At 50.5% G+C, this 18,269-nt stretch overlaps 1 protein-coding gene across 17 annotated transcripts in view; it reads left to right on the forward strand.

The window, feature by feature from the left end:
* Positions 1-14,612, forward strand: part of COLQ (collagen like tail subunit of asymmetric acetylcholinesterase) — a 71,646-nt gene extending 57,034 nt beyond the window's left edge. For 11 of the 17 annotated variants that reach the window (XM_074030982.1, XM_074030990.1, XM_065539374.2 and 8 more), the window contains 5 exons: positions 6,482-6,621; positions 8,233-8,352; positions 8,792-8,912; positions 10,846-10,948; positions 13,059-14,612. In XM_074030982.1, coding sequence (XP_073887083.1) covers positions 6,482-6,621; positions 8,233-8,352; positions 8,792-8,912; positions 10,846-10,948; positions 13,059-13,128 — 554 coding nt within the window. In that variant the 3' untranslated portion in view covers positions 13,129-14,612. The remainder of the gene's footprint in view (positions 1-6,481; positions 6,622-8,232; positions 8,353-8,791; positions 8,913-10,845; positions 10,949-13,058) is intronic. The other 6 variants (XR_012430664.1, XM_074030991.1, XM_074030992.1 and 3 more) reach the window with 4 other exon arrangements.
* Positions 14,613-18,269: the final 3,657 nt, after the last annotated feature.

An 18,269-nucleotide genomic window follows, 5' to 3' on the forward strand; every position in this document is an offset into this window, starting at 1 on the left:
GAGATGGGGTTTCACCATGTTGGTCAGGCTGGTCTCAAACTCCTGACCTCGTGATCTGCCCACCTTGGCCTCCCAAAGTGCTGGGATTACAGGTATGAGCCACCATGCCCAGCCGCTGCTTCCTTCTTTTACCTCATTCAATTTTATTAGCTAAGCCCTTTATTTCTTTCCCTTGTCAGCTCATGGTAGGGGCTTTCACAGCACATCAACTGTATAAAGACAGTATCAAGAAGATCATTTGTTGACTGCAACATTTTTTTGTCTTCAGTTATACAAAATGAATCCAAACAATTTTTATTCCAACTTTTTTCTTAAGAAAACGAAGACATTTATAATTCCATAGTGTATTCCCCCTCCTCCTGTGTTTATGGAAATACATTTGCAGCCACATCATGGGATGGGCAAGAAATGTCATATTTTGTTAGATCCTTTAAACTAAGTTAAATCTGGCTCTGAGAGTCCAACCTGCTAGGATGCCAAAACATTTAATTCAGGCATTATTAGGATTTTGTCACTACTCCTCCAACAACCACTAATGGGTTGGGCAAAGATCCTGGTGAATTATGGCAGAAAAATGTCAGGGAAGGTCCCTCCAACCTTTGGTCTACTCCATTCACCTCTGAAATAGAGTTGAAATAGAAATAGACTTGTCACCCAAGTCCCTGTGGTCCACAGATACCTGGTGGCTGCTGTTCCTATGCTATACGTGGGTATCAGAACATTTTCAAGGCTGGGAGTCCTGGTCCCCACAGTTCAACTGTCCAAGGAGCACCCCACAACCATTCTTTCTGAGACCCGTCTCTTCCCCAGGATACTCTCCTGTCCCTGTCTAGGAAGTCTCTCGTCTTCCATCCCTGACTCCCTCCTTCCTGATACTCCTCATATACCAGCACCCCAGTTAGGAGCTTTGTCCTTCAGAGAACCGAAGGCAGAAAGAAAAGTTTGTTTCCAATATTACCTGCTTTTAGCAAGGGCAAGAAAGCACGAACTCTTGCTACCTCCTTGAAATAGGGAGAGGAGGAAGGAAATACTGGGAGAACACACATTGATTAGTATGGGTAATAACTTATGTTTGCGGCACCTGTTTCCATGTTGTTAGGGGAATCAGATCTGAGATGCAACCCAGGCCACGTGCCCACACTCCATAATTCAGTTTTGGAATTGGCTGGATGCTCTGAATCAGGGTCCTTTCAACTAGTCCTCATCCTCCATGGTCCTGGGAGGCGGGATGTCCCCCTGGAGTCCCATGACTATGAGCTACCAACCCCAGAGACTGAGAGCATGGCCTGAGGTCTGGGTTGTGCCTTCAGAAGGGACTCTTTTGGCCCCTGGGGTACCTAGGGGCTCACAAAACTGGGGAGTAGGCCGGGCGTGGTGGCTCACGCCTGTAATCCCAGCACTTTGGGAGGCCGAGGTAGGCAGATCACGAGGTCAGGAGATCGAGACCATCCTGGTGAACATGGTGAAACCCCGTCTCTACTAAAAATACAAAAAATTAGCCAGGCGTGGTGGCGGGCGCCTGTAGTCCCAGCTACTTAGGAGGCTGAGGCAGGAGAATGGCGTGAACCCGGGAGGCAGAGCTTGCAGTGAGCCGAGATCGCACCACTGCACTCCAGCCTGGGCGACAGAGCGAGACTGTGTCTCAAAAACAAAACAAAACAAAAAAATACTGAGGAGTAGTCCAGGGGCATGTGATGTGTGGATGCGTGGGAGGTCTGTAGTGGACTGGGATCTTAATAGTCTCACTGTGTTTATCTCTGCGTAAAGACCAACCCTCACCTGACCTGAACTCTGGTTCCCTCCTGGGGCTGGGGGATGGATGAGAAGGGCTAGGCTGGAGCTGTCAGCAGCTCCTCGGTGCCCGCTGTTTCTCTTGTCTTGTCAGTATTCTGTGTATTGCAATCCTGTCCTCTCAGCAGGCCCCACAGAGTCATACCTTTTCTCCCTGGCCTTCCAGCTCCCTCTCTTCCACCCAGTATGCCCACCTCCCTCTCCCTCGACTACCCCAGCCTCTGCCCAATCACACCCTGCCCTCTACCCTTCAGAGGATGCCATCTATGGAGCTGGAGCTATTCCTGTGGTCTCTCTGGGTCCACATGGCCTGACATGGCACTCCTCTCACCTCCTGTCCATCCAACGAAATTCTCTCTTCCTTCGAAGTTCTCTTTTCAGTAAGGCCTTCCTTGGCCCCTAACAGGATGGATCACCCCCCCACCCCGAGCCCTGGTCACATATTGCCTCTCTGTTATGGCCTCTCCATTGGTAACGTTTCTGCAGATGTGTTTCATCCTCTTGCTAGATCCTTGAGGGCAGTGTCAGCGGCTGAGTCAGCTTCACATCCCCAGTGGCACATGGTATGTGGGTGGATAGGGCTGCTTCCTGCAGGGGCTCCCAGGCAGGGGTTCTGTGGGTTCACAGTCCATCTCCTTAGGAGCCAAGCAGGATGGGGCCATCTCTTTGGACTGATGCCCCTGCCCCCAATTCCATCCTTTGAGTCACTTCCTTTCTGAGGAGCCTTCCTGAGTGAGGGGGCTGAAGAGAGAAAAGAGAAGATGGGGCAATAAATAATCCTGCTCTTTGGAAAATTTTGGAGGGGTGGGGAGAGAGGGCGAGGAAGGAGTTAAAAAGAGCTATCCAGACAGGTGCAGTGGCTCACACCTGTAATCCCAGCACTTGGGGAGGCTGAGGTGGGCGAATCACTTGAGGTCAAAAGTTTGAGACCAGCCTGGCCAACATGGTGAAACCCCCATCTCTACTTAAAATACAAAAATTAGCCGGGCATGGTGGCGGGCACCTGTAATCCCAGCTACTCAGGAGGCTGAGGCAGGAGAATCGCTTGAACCTGGGAGGCGGAGGTTACAGTGAGCCAAGATCTCGCCACTGCACTCCAGCCTGGGCGACAGAGTGAGTCTCTGTCTCATAAATAAATCAATCAATAAGTAAATAAGATATCCCTGTGTTTGGGGCCAGCTGGATAATCATCCAGAGTTGGACTAGGCCCCCCAGATTCACTCCTGACATTACCTTTGACAGTCTGATAAAAGTCCCAAATTCACTCCTAGGGGGAAAACAACTCTGTAGAGCTACACCCAAGGTTTTGCACCCCGTTTCCCCGGGTGCCAGAACCCCTGCCCCAAGGCCATCATGAGATAGCCTCAGCCTCTGCAGACCACAGATAAAAAAATCCCCTGGTCTAGTCCTACCCTCCTCTTAGAGATAAGAATCTTGAACCTCAAAGAGAAGTGATGCCTGCAAGGTCACAGCACTGACTGGGGGCCACCCTGGTCCAGAATCGGTCCATGACTCCTGTGAGTGTCAGCCAGGCGACCTCTAGAGGTTGTTGTGCTGGTTTCTCTGCCTTCTCTTAGATTCCCCTCTGCTGATCTTTTCCCACCGAGGCAGCCAATGGAAGTGGGAGGCTGCCTGGGCAAAGATGGAGAGCCGGGTCCTCTGGCTGCAGGGGGTGGGGATGAAACCCGGCCGAGACATGATCCCCCAGAGGTCAGGGTGGGGAAGTTCAGGTTGCTGTGTCCTTCAGTGTAGCCTGGCAGAAAACAGGCAGGGGTAATGGACACCCTCCAGCAACTGGGAGGAAGCTGCAGGGACACTGCAGTGGTGGCAGCAGGCTCCCTGCCGCGTCCTGTCAGGAGGTGACCTCAGTTTCTGGTGCCCAGTTCTGTGGGACTGGATGGTGCTGGGAGAGGTGGAAAAGGTGAAAGCTTTGTACTTACCTGAGTTAGAGGGAAAGAGGGGCTAAGAGGTGGGAAGGGAATAAAGGCAAAATGCCTTTAGGATGTAATTTGCAATAATCAAATTACAAATTTGGCCGAGTCCTTCCTGTACCCAGACAGAGTATAAGTGAATCAGCGTGGTACCTGGGAATTGCTGGCTTCCTGAGAGCATCAGTATTCTTGGACGTTTGTCTTTTGAACGCATAGTGTTAAGTCAAACATGAATTCAAATCTCAGCCTCACCATTCATCAGCAGCTAATGGGACAAACTCCTGAGTCTCTCAGGCCACGGTTCTGGAGGAGTTGTTGGGGTCACAGAGCCTTCTGGAAGACTGCTGCAATCCCACCCTCATATTCTTGGTCACAGAGCTTTTCCACTTCAGTTTCCCCAAGTGGTTATTCCTAGGCTGGTGGACTCCCTGTCTCTCTGGGCTCTTCTGAAGATATCAGAACACACACTGGAACTCTTCCTACAGAATTATATTTGTACTTCTTGTTAGAACAGACAAGCAGAGCTTAGGATAAGATGTTGGCACAGCTCCATTCCCCTCGTGCCGTCAGCATTCTGATTGTAGGCATACGTGTCAACCCGCTCGGGAAGGTTCAGTCTCCTTCTCTGGCTGCAGTGGTTTCCCCGGGGTCCTGGCCGGATCTCTCCCCTGGGGTCATTTCATTTCCTGCCCTTCTGTATCTGTGAACTGTGTTCCCAGGCCCTGGCTGCCGCAGATGTCATACTACCTGACACCAATGACTGGCTGGCCTCCAAACCCACCCCCTGCTATTTTCCCAGGAGAAGGGATCCTCACTTATTTTTCTTCTCAGTCCCCATCTTTTCTTCTCTTTCCTCACTTCCTGTTGGATGGCTCTTGCTCTGGTGCTTTTCTGCCAGCCAGAATGTGACTTTTGCCCTTTTCCAAAGACTGTTTCTTTCCAATTAGTCTGCATTCATTCATTCAATCATCAAACACTTTCCATGCCCCTACTTTGTGTAAGCCCTGGTGGATGAAAACAGGCACTAGCCCTGTCCTTGTGGAGTGACATTCTACTGGAGATCAACCTTGATGGAAAAATTCCGCAGTATATAGAATCACAAACAAAGAGAAGTGCCGTGAAGAAAAGGCATAGGAAACCATGAAATTGTATCCCAGATATACATGACAGAGTCTGAGGATTCAAAAAGACCTCCTTCAGGAAGTGATGTTTGGACCCAGATCAGAAGGGAGTTGAGAGGCAGCTGGGGAGGGATGGAGGATGAAGGGAGGATGATCTGGCAGGGAAATGGCCCAGTTCTCAACCTTGGTGCAAACTGGAATCATCTTGAGAGCTTTTAAAAATATGGATGCCTGACCAGGCGCGGTGGCTCTCACCTGTAATCCCAGCACTTTGGGAGGCTGGGGCAGGTGGATCACTTGAATTCAGGAGTTCGAGACCAGCCTGGCCAACATAGTGAAACCCTGTCTCTACTAAAAACACAAAAATTATCCAAACGTGTTGGCATGTACCTGTAGTCGGAGGCAGAGGTTGCAGTGAGCTGAGATTACACCACTGCACTCTAGCCTGGGCAACAGAGTGAGACTTTGTCTCCAAAAAAAAAAAAAAAAAAAAAAGATGCCTTATACTAAAGTGGTTAAAAAAAACTTTTTTAAAAAATAAATAAGTAAAAGTATGGATGCTGCCCAGGTTCAGTTTAGTTTTCAGAAGTCTTGACAGAATTGGTTTGGGCATCATCAGAGCCTTTAAAAACCAAGGTACTGCCCTCACAGCTCTTCCGCATAGGTAGGGAGTACACCTTCTGATCACGTCTTTTCAAGACATGTCCTCACTTCTTCAGCACCAGGGGAGGGTAAATGGACTGGGCATATACTAACGTTCTATTTTCTTCCAGAAGAAATGAAAGAAACCCACACCCAGAAATTCCTCTGTAAAGATCCTACCTTGGCCGGGCGAGGTGGCTCACGCCTGTAATCCCAACACTTTGGGAGGCTGAGGCAGGCAGATCACTTGAGGTCAAGAGATCGAGACCAGCCTGGCCAACATGGCAAAACCCTGTCTCTACTAAAAATACAAAAATTAGCCAGGCGTGGTGGCACACATCTGTAATCCCAGCTACACAGGAGGCTGAGGCAGGAGACTCGCTTGAACCTGGGAGGCAAAGGTTGCAGTGAGCCAAGATTGCGCCACTGCACTCCAGCCTGGGCAACAGAGCAAGACCCCATTTCAAAAAAAAAAAAAAAGATTCTATATATATGAAAAACAAAAGTTTTTTAAAATAATAAATGTTAACAGTCAATAATGTATTTGTCAGCAAGAAGCCCTCTGTTAATAATGGTCTAAACGAATAGGGCATTGTTTTTATCCAATAAAGAAATCCAGAGGCAGACAGTAATTGGCTTTGATTCAGCCTCTGACTGTCACTGTCAGGGCCCCAGGCCCCATGAGCCTTTCCTGCATGTTGGCTTATCTTCTCATGCTTGTGACTTCCTGGTTGCAACATGGCTGCTGCAACACCAGACGTCTTGCCTGTCTTCAAGGCAGGAAGGAGGGGGAAACTGTCTCCTACCAGCTATTTTTCTTCCCTTACCTCCTCCATGTCTTGGATCAAAAGCATCTCTTTGAACCTCTCCCTCAGGCATTCCCTGAAATGCTGTGGACTTTAACCTTTTTTTCTGTTGCAAAGGTCACTCACATCTCCCTGGGTTGTTTGGTCTTCTCTTCCTTGGCTCTAAACACAGCAGTCTGTTGCTTCCTAGGACAACTTATAATGGGACCCAAAGGGGAAAGAGGATTTCCCGGGCCTCCAGGAAGATGTCTTTGTGGACCCACTATGAATGTGAATAACCCTTCCTACGGGGAATCCGTGTATGGGCCCAGTTCCCCGCGAGTTCCTGTGGTAAGGCTTTCTGGGAGAAGTCTGGGGTGGTTATCCATGAGGACCTCTCACCTGATCCTTAGGGGGCTTTGTGAAATCCTTTCAGTAAAACTTACTTTTTTTCATGACTCCGGGTACATGCTCATTATAGGAAATTGGAAAATAAGAGAAAATCAAAAGAGGAAAACCAAATTGCCCATTTGATTATGAGTTCATTTTGGTGTATTTTCTTTGTCTTATTAAAATCTAACTTTTATATGGTTGAGATTATATTGCATACAAACGTTGTACTTTTGGCGAGGCACGGTGGCTCACACCTGTAATCCCAGCACTTTGCGATACTAAGGCGGGCGGATAACAAGGTCAGGAGTTCGAGACCAGCCTGGCCAATATGGTGAAACCCCATCTCTACTTAAAAATATATAAAAAATTAGCAGGGTGTGGTGGTGCACACCTGTTGTCTCAGCTACTTGGGAGGCTGAGGCAAGAGAATCGCTTGAGCCCGGGAGGCAGAGGTTACAGTGAGCTGAGATCGCACCACTGCACTCCAGCCTGGGTGACAGAGCGAGACTCCATCTCACAAAAAAAAAAAAAATTGTACTTTGTTATCTTAGTTGAATTCCTGCCATGTTTTCACACTCTATAAGTAACATTTTAAACTTTTTATTAGAGAAAATTTCAAATACATATAAAAGCAAAGCAAATAGTGTAATGAACCCCTATGTACCCTTCACCCAACTTTAATAATGATCAATTCATGGCGAGCCTGTGTCCTTGTTTTCTCTTTATGCCCACTCACTACTGCCCATCCTCTGTTGGATTATTTTGAAGTAAACCTTGGACATCAATTCATCATAATCATCCATCCAGTGTGGCTGTGCTACAATTTACTTAACCAGTGTTGGTGTTTAACCAACCTATTGCTTATTGGCCACCCCCAAGCTTTTTACTAATGTAAATAATACTGTAAAGAACATCTTTGAGTAGGATAATTTTAAGAATCACTTCCAGATGTCAAATTATTTGACTATATGACATTGTCTTTTAATTTAATCTTGGGAACATTTTAAATATTTAAAAATGTTAAATCCAAGGCTGGGTACGGTGGCTCATGCCTGTAATCCCAGAACTTTGGGAGGCCAAGGTGGGCGGATCACCTTGAGGTCAGGAGCTTGCAACCAGCCTGGCCAACATGGCGAAACCCCGTCTTTACTAAAAATACAAAACTTGGCCAGGCATGGTGGTGCACACCTGTAATCCCACCTACTCAGGAGGCTGAGGCAGGAGAATTGCTTGAACCCGGGAGGCAGAGGTTGCAGTGAGCCAAGATCGTGCCACTTCACTCCAGCCTGGGCAACAGTGCGAGACTCCGTCTCAAAAGAAAAGAAAAAAGAAAAAAAATGTTACATCCGAGTGAATATTTTAGTTTCAAACTTAGACATTAGGAACTGAATTGAGAAGATGAGGCAATCAAGACACTGCTCTCACTTCAGAAGGAATGCTAGAGTGTAGTGTGCAAACTCCTCTTTCCACTGTTGAGCAGCCCGAGGATAGTCTGTTTCCTCCTCCAGCTTTTTCCCTGCCCCCTGCAGAAGTGTTTTCTGGAATCCTCACCAGTGTGTTCTCTGGCAGATTTTTGTGGTCAACAACCAGGAGGAGCTTGAGAGGCTGAACACCCAAAATGCCATTGCCTTTCGCAGAGACCAGAGATCTCTGTACTTCAAGGACAGCCTTGGCTGGCTCCCCATCCAGGTACCCCCAGGCCATCACCTCAGGACATACTCCCTACCCAGGAGAGAGATGCATCCATTAAAGGAAGGGAAGGCCACCCCACTGGGCCTGGGAAGGGCTTTCTGTAGTCTGTCTGCATGGGAGGGCTGAGCATCCTCCCTCAAACTGTTTCTGAGCAGCCCTCCATTCCCCCACCCTGACCCCCAAATAGAAGCCCCTCTCTGAGTCAGGGTTCCAGGGGGTCTCCACATCCCTGCATGCCAGGTTGCTGTCTTGATCTGACCCAGCATTTAACCAGCTACAGAGCTCTGGGCGACAGGAAAGGAGTACCTTTCCCACCCCTGGGAGGAAGTCAAGGCATGCCCCAGCAGTGCCATCGGACCCAGAACAAATGACCTCCCTGCCTGCGGCTGCCTTGGTATGCCATGCTCCAGTTAATGCTGTGTGCTTCTTTGGCCAGCTGACCCCTTTCTATCCTGTGGATTACACTGCAGACCAGCGCGGCACCTGCGGGGATGGACTCCTGCAGCCCGGGGAGGAGTGTGACGATGGTAACAGCGATGTGGGTGACGACTGCATCCGTGAGTGAGGCCCAGCCCAGGAGGACCTAAGGCCTGAACAGCAGGGGGGTGGAACTTGGGGCCAGCCCTGGACACCAGCTGTGGTGCTTTGGGACCTTTCTAGAGCCAAAGAAGGGTGTACCCAGGCTGCCTTGTGCCACCCACCCCAGCCCCTGCTGCCCCAATTTCAGCCCATATGTTAACTCTTCCACCACCCAAGCACCTCACCAGGGGTGGATGTCAAGGATCCTGCCCCCAGTTAGGGCTTCTTTATCTCAAAATGTAGCCACCAGGTCCTCCCAGTCCTCCGTCTTAGCAAACCCATGTTACAGGTGCAGAAGATAAAAGTGATGGGCTCTCACTTTGCATGGAGGAGTGAAAGGCAAAAGGGAGAGGCCAAGAATCTGAATGAGGGCTCATTTACCAGGTAGAGCTCTAGTAGCAAAGCCCTCCACAGGGGGAGCTGGGCCAGCCAGAGCTGCCATCAGCCTTGTGGGCTGCTGCCTTAACTGGTGGGCAGCAGGCTCTGGAGGGCTCGCTTTTGTTGTTGTTGTTGTTTTTTAATCAAGTAACAAAACCAGGAGGTGTGGTGGAAAGCATGAGCTTTAGAGTCAACAGACGTTGAATGCAGGCCCTGAGAAACACCAGCCACCCTCAGGCTCCAGGCAGAGGCCACATGATGGGTGGGGTAATGGGGGGCAATTTACAGCTCTGAGCCTCACTTTCCTTGCCTGTAAAATGGGTATGATGTGCTGGCTGCTCAAGTCCCTAGAGATCCTGTGAGCTAATATGTGCAGGAATTATCTGGATATAATAAGGGTTCAACCACCACTCCCTGAATTCATGTAGGGCTTGTGGTTTAAGCCCCTCCTCTAAAGAGCCAGGCTGGAGCTCAGGGCTGTATGTGTGTGGATGCAAAGTCATGGTCCTTGTTCTTAAGAAGCTTAGGGGAGGCTGGGCACAGTGGCTTATGCCTGTAATCTCAACACTTTGGGAAGCTGAGGTTGGAGGATCACTTGAGCCCAGGAGTTCGAGACCAGCCTGGGCAACAGAGCAAGACCCAATCTCTACAAAAAAATTAAAAATTAAAAAAATTAGCCATGCCTGGTGGTGCGCAGTTGGATGTTGAGGTGAGAGGATGATTTTTGAGCCCAGGGGTTCAAGGCTGCAGTAAGCTGCGATTGCACCACTGCACTCCAGGCTGGGAGACAGAGCGAGACCCTGTCTCAAAAAAAAAGTTCAGGGGAAGGATGACAGGGCAAAGTGAGTGATGGGAGATGCTGCTGACTGTCTCAGTGTGGCCGAACTGTCTCCTGACAGCTCCAGGGATGGCATCCCCGAGAAGGCTGGCCCTGCCCAGAGTCCCTTCTGCCTCTGGTGTACAGTGTCAAATAGGAGCTCTCACAGTGGGAAGGAACTAATGGACTCTGCCTGGCATGTGAAAACGAAGCTGGGGTCCATACTCCAACACCCTCCCATCGTGTGAGAGCAGAGGTCTTTGCTGAAGATCATGTGGCTCCCCAGGGACACAAGGCTGGGCTCACCAGTGTCACGCAGAAGCTCTCTGTTGACAGATGAGAGTCACCACGCACCCTCACTGGGGCTCAGCAGTCTCCCAGCCCTCACTCCTGGGACCCCACAGTGGCTTTATGAGGTGGAGGTCATGTCAGTGTCCCAGTTTTGCAGATAACGACCTGGAGTCTCCCCACCCCTCAGCTAGTAAGTGGTCAGGTGGGGCCAGAGCCAGGGTCTCCTTCTTCTTGTCCCATGGCACATCAGTGTGGGACCAGAGCCTGAGGGCAGTCCCTGGTGGAGTGTGAAGCTTAATGGAGGTCAGTTCCTTAAGGGGTGCAGCACTTAGGGTGGATCCCTTGGGCTGCATGGTCCTTACAAGCTGAGGCAAGCCTGTCGCCTCTGCTCCTTCTCAGGACTGCACCTCCTTATGTCCCCTCAGGCTGTCACCGTGCCTACTGTGGAGATGGTCACCGGCATGAGGGTGTGGAGGACTGTGACGGCTCTGACTTTGGCTACCTGACGTGCGAGACCTATCTCCCTGGGTAGGGATGGCTCCTCTCCCTCTCTCTCCTCCCTCTTTCTCCCTCCCTCCTCTTTGCTTTCCTTCTTTCCTTCACAAATATTTTGAGTGCCTCTCCACTTTGTGGTGCCTTCTAGACACTGAGGTATGGTGACGAGTGACACAGCACGTGCTCCCTGCCCACCACGTGCCCTCTTGGTCAGCACTGCCTGCATGCCACTGAGGCTGAGCCACGGCACCCACAGCCACCTGCTCTGTCCGAGGCCCAGAGGGGAGCTGCGGTCTCTGTGCTCAGCTGCTGCCATGTATGAGCAGCCCCCAAACCCAGTGGTCACCACGACTGCTTAGTCTCCTGGGCTGTGGGCCGAGGTGGGAAGCCCAGTGGAGAGTAAAGGTCTCAGGGCATTTCCAAGAATCGACGTGTCTACCTAACCTGACTTCCCTGGAACACCCTCAGGCATGCCTGTGACTGCAAGTGAGATCAAATCAGTCTTTATATCTAATTTTGCAAGCTCGTGGCCCCTCCAGGAAAGTACTCCCTCCGAGGACCCCTCTAGTTATTTCTGAGAATCCTCAGCGGCTATTTATGTTGCTCAGGACAAGTGTTCTAGTGTCCTGGCTCCACGCTGGCACCTGCCAAACCAACTGAGGGCCACCGCCCCATGAGGTGCTGATTCCATGCCCAGATTGTAACCGCTGGGCTCCTTCCAAGGTGCAGAAGGTACATGTCCCCCCAGTCCTTACAGAACCAGAGTTGTACAAAGTTCTCAGGAAAATGAGGAGGCCGTTCCTTCCCACCCAGGCCATGCCCTGCTCTCCCCTGGGTTCCAGAGTGGATCTACTGGTGCCTCTGATCTCTTCTGTCCTTGAGTCCAGTCTCTTCAGCGTTTGCTCCCATCACATTTCCTCTTGTAGACTCGGACCCGGGCCCTTGGCAGGGCCGGGGAGCCATGCCTGTCTTTCCATTGCCCGCTCTCTGCTCTCTCTTCCAAGGGGGTCTCCTAACACTGGCATATTAGTATGTTCAACCAGGTTGCGAAAACTACAGACCTGTAGTCTCCCCCGACTCCAAGCCTGTTTAGGCTTGGCCCCCCACTCCATGCATGTGTCTGTGTGCAGTGCTCCCCTCCCTGAACGAAGGAAGGCCCCTGACAGGCCTCTGCCAGAGTTGGCTCTTCATGGCTCCACAGAGACAAATGAGTATAGACGATCAGATATGGAGTGCAGGATCGAGTAGAGCCCAGGGCTCCCCCCGCGCTCACTGTGGTTACACAGCTACACCCCAGAAGCCTCCCAGGGATGCTTGTGACTGTGCCTGTGAGGTTTAACACCCTGTCTCGGATGATCATCCGGGCTACAGAGGTATAAGCTGCACTGTCCAATATGGTAGCCCCCACTCACAGGCCGCTGTTCAAATGTAAAGTAATTATAAGTAAACTTAAAATGCGGTTACTCAGGCCAGGTACTGTGACTCACGCCTGTAATCCCAGACCTTTGGGAGGCCAAGGTGGGCAGGTCACCTGAGGTTGGGAGTTCGGCACCACCCTGGCGAACATGGTGAAATCCCACCTCTACTAAAAATATAAAAATTAGCTGGGCTTGGTGGCGCGCGCCTGTAATCCCAGGTACTCAGGAAGCTGAGGCAGGCCTGGGAGGCGGAGGTTTCAGTGAGCCGAAATCATACCACTGCACTCCAGCCTGGGGACAGAGCAACACTCCATTTCCAAAAAAAAAAAAAAAAAAAAAAATGCAGTTATTCAGTCACAGTAGCTATATTTCAGGAGCTCAATAGTCGTATCTGGCCAGTGGCTTCACAGATACAGGACATTTTTGTCGGTAGGGTGCATTGTAACAACAGTACTGGAAACCTTTCAGGCCTTGAGAAGGGAGTGATTCCCTCATAGATGCTGTGCTAAGAGCAGGGCGACCACCTCCTTCCACCCAGGCCCCTAGCTGGAGCTCAAGGCAGAAATCCCAGAGACATGATTCAACTCCCCCAGGCCTCTCACTCCAAATGAGAATGGGAGGTTTTTATAGAACCACTGACCCTTGGCCACTGTTTGATGAGGTTTGACTGGGAATCACCAGCATATAAGAGGTGGCCTTTTAGAATGTGTCTTTGCCTCCCTCAGGTCATATGGAGACCTGCGATGCACCCAGTACTGCTACATCGACTCCACGCCCTGCCGCTACTTCACCTGAGGGCCGTGAGGTGGCCTGCGCCCCACAGAACTGGCAGCAGCTTCTCCACCGTCATCAAACTGGCCGTGTCCTGGCCCCGTCTCCACCCACCTTTGTGTGACAAAAACAAGGACAAATTCCTGCTACTAAGACATGCTGTTAACTCAGTCTGACTGGAAGAATTTAGGACCACTGCATCCTGTCTTAATCCAAGGTACTGGAAAACCTTCCACATGCCCAGCCTGAGACCTGTTCCCCATCGCTACCACCCGGCCGAACAACCGGCTACCATGCTCTTCCTCTTCTGGAATGTCGCTGACCCAGGCCGTGGACTTCGCTGAGCACTGTTAGACACACAGAGACCTGCAGGCTGTTTTAGTACGTTTTGATCTCTTTGGGGAATCTGGAGTACAGGCCTCTCCGCCCCTGACCTCCGAAATGAGCAGGCACTCTCACTCACCCTGGGCAGCTCGCTGTCGGGTCTCTCTAGGCCAATGAACCACAAAGCAGGGAAGTGGGCACATTCTCTCAGGGTGGCTCACAGCTTTGAACCTGCCACAGGACCCCAGCCCAGCCTGACGTGGATGTGGCTGCCCAGGAAGAGACTTAACTGTGAAAAAGTACTGAGAACCCACCTGACCCAGGCTTGCCCCAAGCAGAGGACAGAGAAGACGCTCCTCTTCTCAGTGTTTCCCAAAGGGATGGCTCTTGTGGTTCAAAATCTCCGGCACCATCTTGACCTCTTGGCTCTCTCTGCACTTTGGCCCTGTCTCGAAAATGTCCCTCAGGTCCATTTCCTGTCCAGAAGACTCACGAGGACTGTGTGACCTGCACAAGGCCACACCTGGGCAGGCTGTTGCTATCTCCTTGGTCCTTAGGCAGATACTTCCCTGGGTCCCCCATCTAGGGCCAGCTGCAGAGGGCTTCTCTCTAGGCAGAGCGTTCCTGGCCGGAGCTCTACCTCCTTGCCTCCTGCTGACCCCGACAGCGTCCCGTGGCATTTCTTTCCTGTCTGCATATTGCATAGCCTTGTCCTCCTGTGTGCCTGAGCTCCTCCCTTTTCAATAAGATTATTAGTCCTGCATGTCTGTGAGCTGCCTTTCATCACCACTTTTCCTGAGTGGGGCTTAATTTTATTTTGGAAAGATATCTCCAAGATGAGGTCCACCCCCACAGCAGCAGATCTCAAGTAGAAATTGCCCATTTGTTACCAGCTGGAGGGACACCCCTGGGTTTTTGTACAAAGCTATTTGATGAGCCTGAGCCTTGGGGACTCAGCAGGCTGGAGCTTGGGGCCTGGTGGACCATCACCTGGTGTCTGTAAGTGGACCCAGTCTCCCACAGGTGATATCAGCCTGAGGGGGGCATCTTTAGAGGCAGGCACATGGGCAGCCCTGTTCCCTTCGCCGCTACTGCAAGGCCTGGGGAGATGTTGTTTTCATGCTGCTTCTACCATCACACTGGGGTTTCCGGAGGGGAAATAAAATAAAGGCAGTTCATTTCCCCGCTGTGGCTCTCTCTTCCGTTGGGAGTTATGGGGGGCAGTGTCTCAGCATTGCCAGATGGAGTGAGGAGTCTAAAATCAAATCTGCTTCCCAAACTCTGTGGAGGGTTCTGGAATGTGGAAGCATTCCAGCTGCCTCAGGCAAAAGGGAGGAAACAGATCCAGAGAGGTCATGGACTTGCCAGAGGTCACAAAACCTAGTCTTGCTAGGCCAGCCCTGTCCTCAGCCCTAGTTTTAGGACCTTGTTTAGGATGGAATGGAGGGCTAGTACTACTCCTGGACCTGGCCAAGAGAGGCCCTGTCCTGGGTCCCAAGGCTGGAGGGCCCCACCCTGGCCCTCCTCTGTCCATTACTCTCTCCACAGGGCGAGGTGTCTATGTGGCCAAAGTGACACACCCTTTGGAGCTTGCACGCCCCACTCCTAGACCATGCTCCAGGTACCTGGGAAACCACAGTTCCCCACCCAAGTGGTCTTGAGCCTGCTTCCTGGACCTGCAGCCCTCTTGCCCATGTCTCTCCTCCTGAGTGTGACCTGTACACATGCAGGCCTGGGGGTGACCAGCAAAAAGTTGTTTGTAGGAATTATAGATGGGGCTTGGAATGTGGGCTGGGGTTTCCTCATGGACACACATGAGGCCCTTCTTAGCGTGGGATGGGCCGGGGTAAAAACAGAAGGGGATCTGGCTGTGGGCTGGACGCTCCTCTTCTCTTGCTACCACAGGACTTTGTGGAATCTAAAATTCCAAATTCAAACCTGGTCTTCCATTCTTTATGAAAGTATCCTTTTTGAGGGAAGCAGAACATATTGAATCATTTAGTTGGGAGTGGTGGTATGTGCCTGTAGTCCCAGCTATTTGGGAAGCTGTGGCGAGACATCACTTAAGTCCAGGAATTTGTATTCGTCCGTTTTCATGATGCTGACATACCTGAGACTGGGCAATTTACCAAAGAAAGAGGTTTCATTGGATTTACAGTTCCACGTGGCTGGGGAAGCCTCACAGTCATGGCAGAAGTCACATCTTACATGGATGGCAGCAAGCAAAGAGAGAGAATGAGAAAGAGTTTGTGCAGGGGAACTCCTCCTTTTAACACCATCAGATCTCATGAGACTTGTTCACTATCATAAGAATAGCATGGGAAAGACTTGCCCCCATGATTCAGTTACCTCCCACCGGGTCCCACCCACAACATGTGGGAATTCAAGATGAGGTTTTGGGTGGGGACACAGCCAAACCATATCAGGTGGCATGTGCCTGTAGGCCCAGCTACTTGGGAGGCTGTGGAGAGAGGATCACTTGAGTCCAGGAATTCAAGGCCAGCCTGGGCAACAGAGTGAGACCCTCCCCCAACTCCACCTCTAAAAAAAAAAAGCAAAACAACAAAAATAGTCTGTTATTTGATTATAATGTAAATACCTAGACATGTGGTATGTGAGTGTCCATATATACTCTTTCCTGGACCCTGAAATATTAGGGATGGGCCTAGGGATCATGCCAGCACTTTGATAGGCCAAGATGGGTGAATCGCTTGAGCCCAGGAGTTCGAGATCAGCCTGGGCAACATGGCGAAACCCCATCTCTATAAAAATCAGCAGGGTGGGGTGGCGTGCACCTGCAGTCCCACCTACTTGGGAGGCTGAGGCAGGAGGATCACTTCGGCCCAGTAGGTTGAGGCTACAGTGAGCCATGATCACGCCACTGGACTCCAGCTATTTCAAGGGACGGTTCTGAAAGGCTCAGGACATGAAAGGATTCAAAGTCACATGTTTTAAGAATATGTGTAATAGTAGTAATTCGGGCCCTTTGGCATTTTGAAATTGAAAGATGAGAGATTGCGGAAGATGGGCAGCTCCCAGCCCTTCCTTGAAATCCTAACTGTGAGGTAGGGAGCTGGTTCAGAAGTGGGTGTGCTGCCCAGGGAGCCACAGAGTTGGTATCCAAGAGCTCATCTGTGCCAAGTAAATGTGTCCTGAGATAATCTGCTGGTCCAGGAGGAAGTTGGGGTGCTACTATGAATGTGGAGGGAAGAACACTGAACAGGGGGTACAGGTATCTGGTTGATCACTTCTCATGATCTCAATTTCCTCATCTGAAAAAGACTTTCAATAAAGGCTGAGTTTTCTTCCAACTCTAACAGATTGTGGGTGTGATGCCTGCCCTTCAGCTTTGACAGAACATACCCTAGGAGCAGAATGGATTCCCTTAGCTGCTCCTGAGGCTGTCACGTGGGGTGGCTTAGAGTAAGACAGGGGCTCAGAGATGCAGTTGGTCACCAAAGAAGGCTATGCCAGTCCATATGCTTTCATTAGCAAGAACAGAAAATCCAATCTGAATACCACAAGGTGGTATTTATTGGTTCATATAACCAAAAGTCCACTGTGGTGGGGTGGAGATCAGGCATGGTTCAGTCAAGGTCGTCATTCTATTCCTCTGCTATCCTCTCAACTATTTGAACCTTTCCATTAATTTGATCCTTAGGGTGGATCCTTAGGGTGTTGACTGCTGCAGTTTCAAGCTTACATCTGCACCCTGCAAAATCCGGAGGAAGAGACAATGCGTATTCCAGTGGCTCTCAAGAAACTCCTTTCCAGGCAGGCATGGTGGCTCATGCCTGTAATCCCAGCACTTTGAGAAGCTAAGGTGGGTGAATCGCTTGAGCCCAGGAGTTCGAGATCAGCCTGAGCAACATGGCGAAACCCTATCTCTATAAAAAATCAGCTGGGTGGGGTGGCGTGCACCTGCAGTCCCACCTACTTGGGAGGCTGAGGCAGGAGGATCACTTGGGCCCAGTAGGTTGAGGCTACAGTGAGCCATGATCACACCACTGGACTCCAGCCTGGGTGACCGAGTGAGACCCTTTCTCAAAAAAAAAAAAAGAAAAGAAAAGAAAGAAAACGTCTTTTCTTGAACTCCCCAGCAAACCAAGGAGGCTCATAGCCTGTTTCTGAACCAATTTCTATTGGTCAGGAGAATGGCACTTGCTGACGAATGAAGGCTGGGTTTCTGAACCCATGGAGACAAAGGTTATAAGAATTTAGGACCACTGCATCCTGTCTTAATCCAAAGTACTGGAAAACCTTCCACATGCCCAACCTGGGAAACTGTTCCCCATCACTACCATACGGCTAAACAACTGGCTACAGTGCTCTTCTTCTTCTGGAATGTTGCTGACGCAGGCCATGGGCTTGGCTTAGCACTGTTAGACACATTACTCTCAGCCTGTCCCCTGGAGATTCTCCAGAAGCACAGAGGCTACATGGGGGTGACTTCTGGACCAAATATTGGGGAGTACAAATTGGGGGAATGGGTGCTGAGCACACATAATGTCCATTCCACTGGTTATCTGGTTTTGCTTCTCCTTTTGGCAGGAATAGGTGCTGAGTTGCTTGAGACAAACACTTGGGAAGACTGCTCACACAATACCCAGAAGGCTACTGGTTGATTTTTTTTTCTTTGAGATGGAGACTCACTCTGTTGCCCAGGCTGGAGTGCAGTGGCACAATCTTGGCTCACTGCAACCTCTGCCTCCCAGGTTCAAGCGATTCTCCTGCGTCAGCCTCCTGAGTAGCTGGAATTATAGGTACATGCCACCACGTCTGGCTAATTTTTTATTTTTAGTAGAGATGGGGTTTTGTCATGTTGGCCAGGTTGGTATTGA

This window comes from Macaca fascicularis, chromosome 2 (genome assembly GCF_037993035.2).
Source record: "Macaca fascicularis isolate 582-1 chromosome 2, T2T-MFA8v1.1".
Classification (NCBI taxonomy): Eukaryota; Metazoa; Chordata; class Mammalia; order Primates; family Cercopithecidae; genus Macaca; species Macaca fascicularis.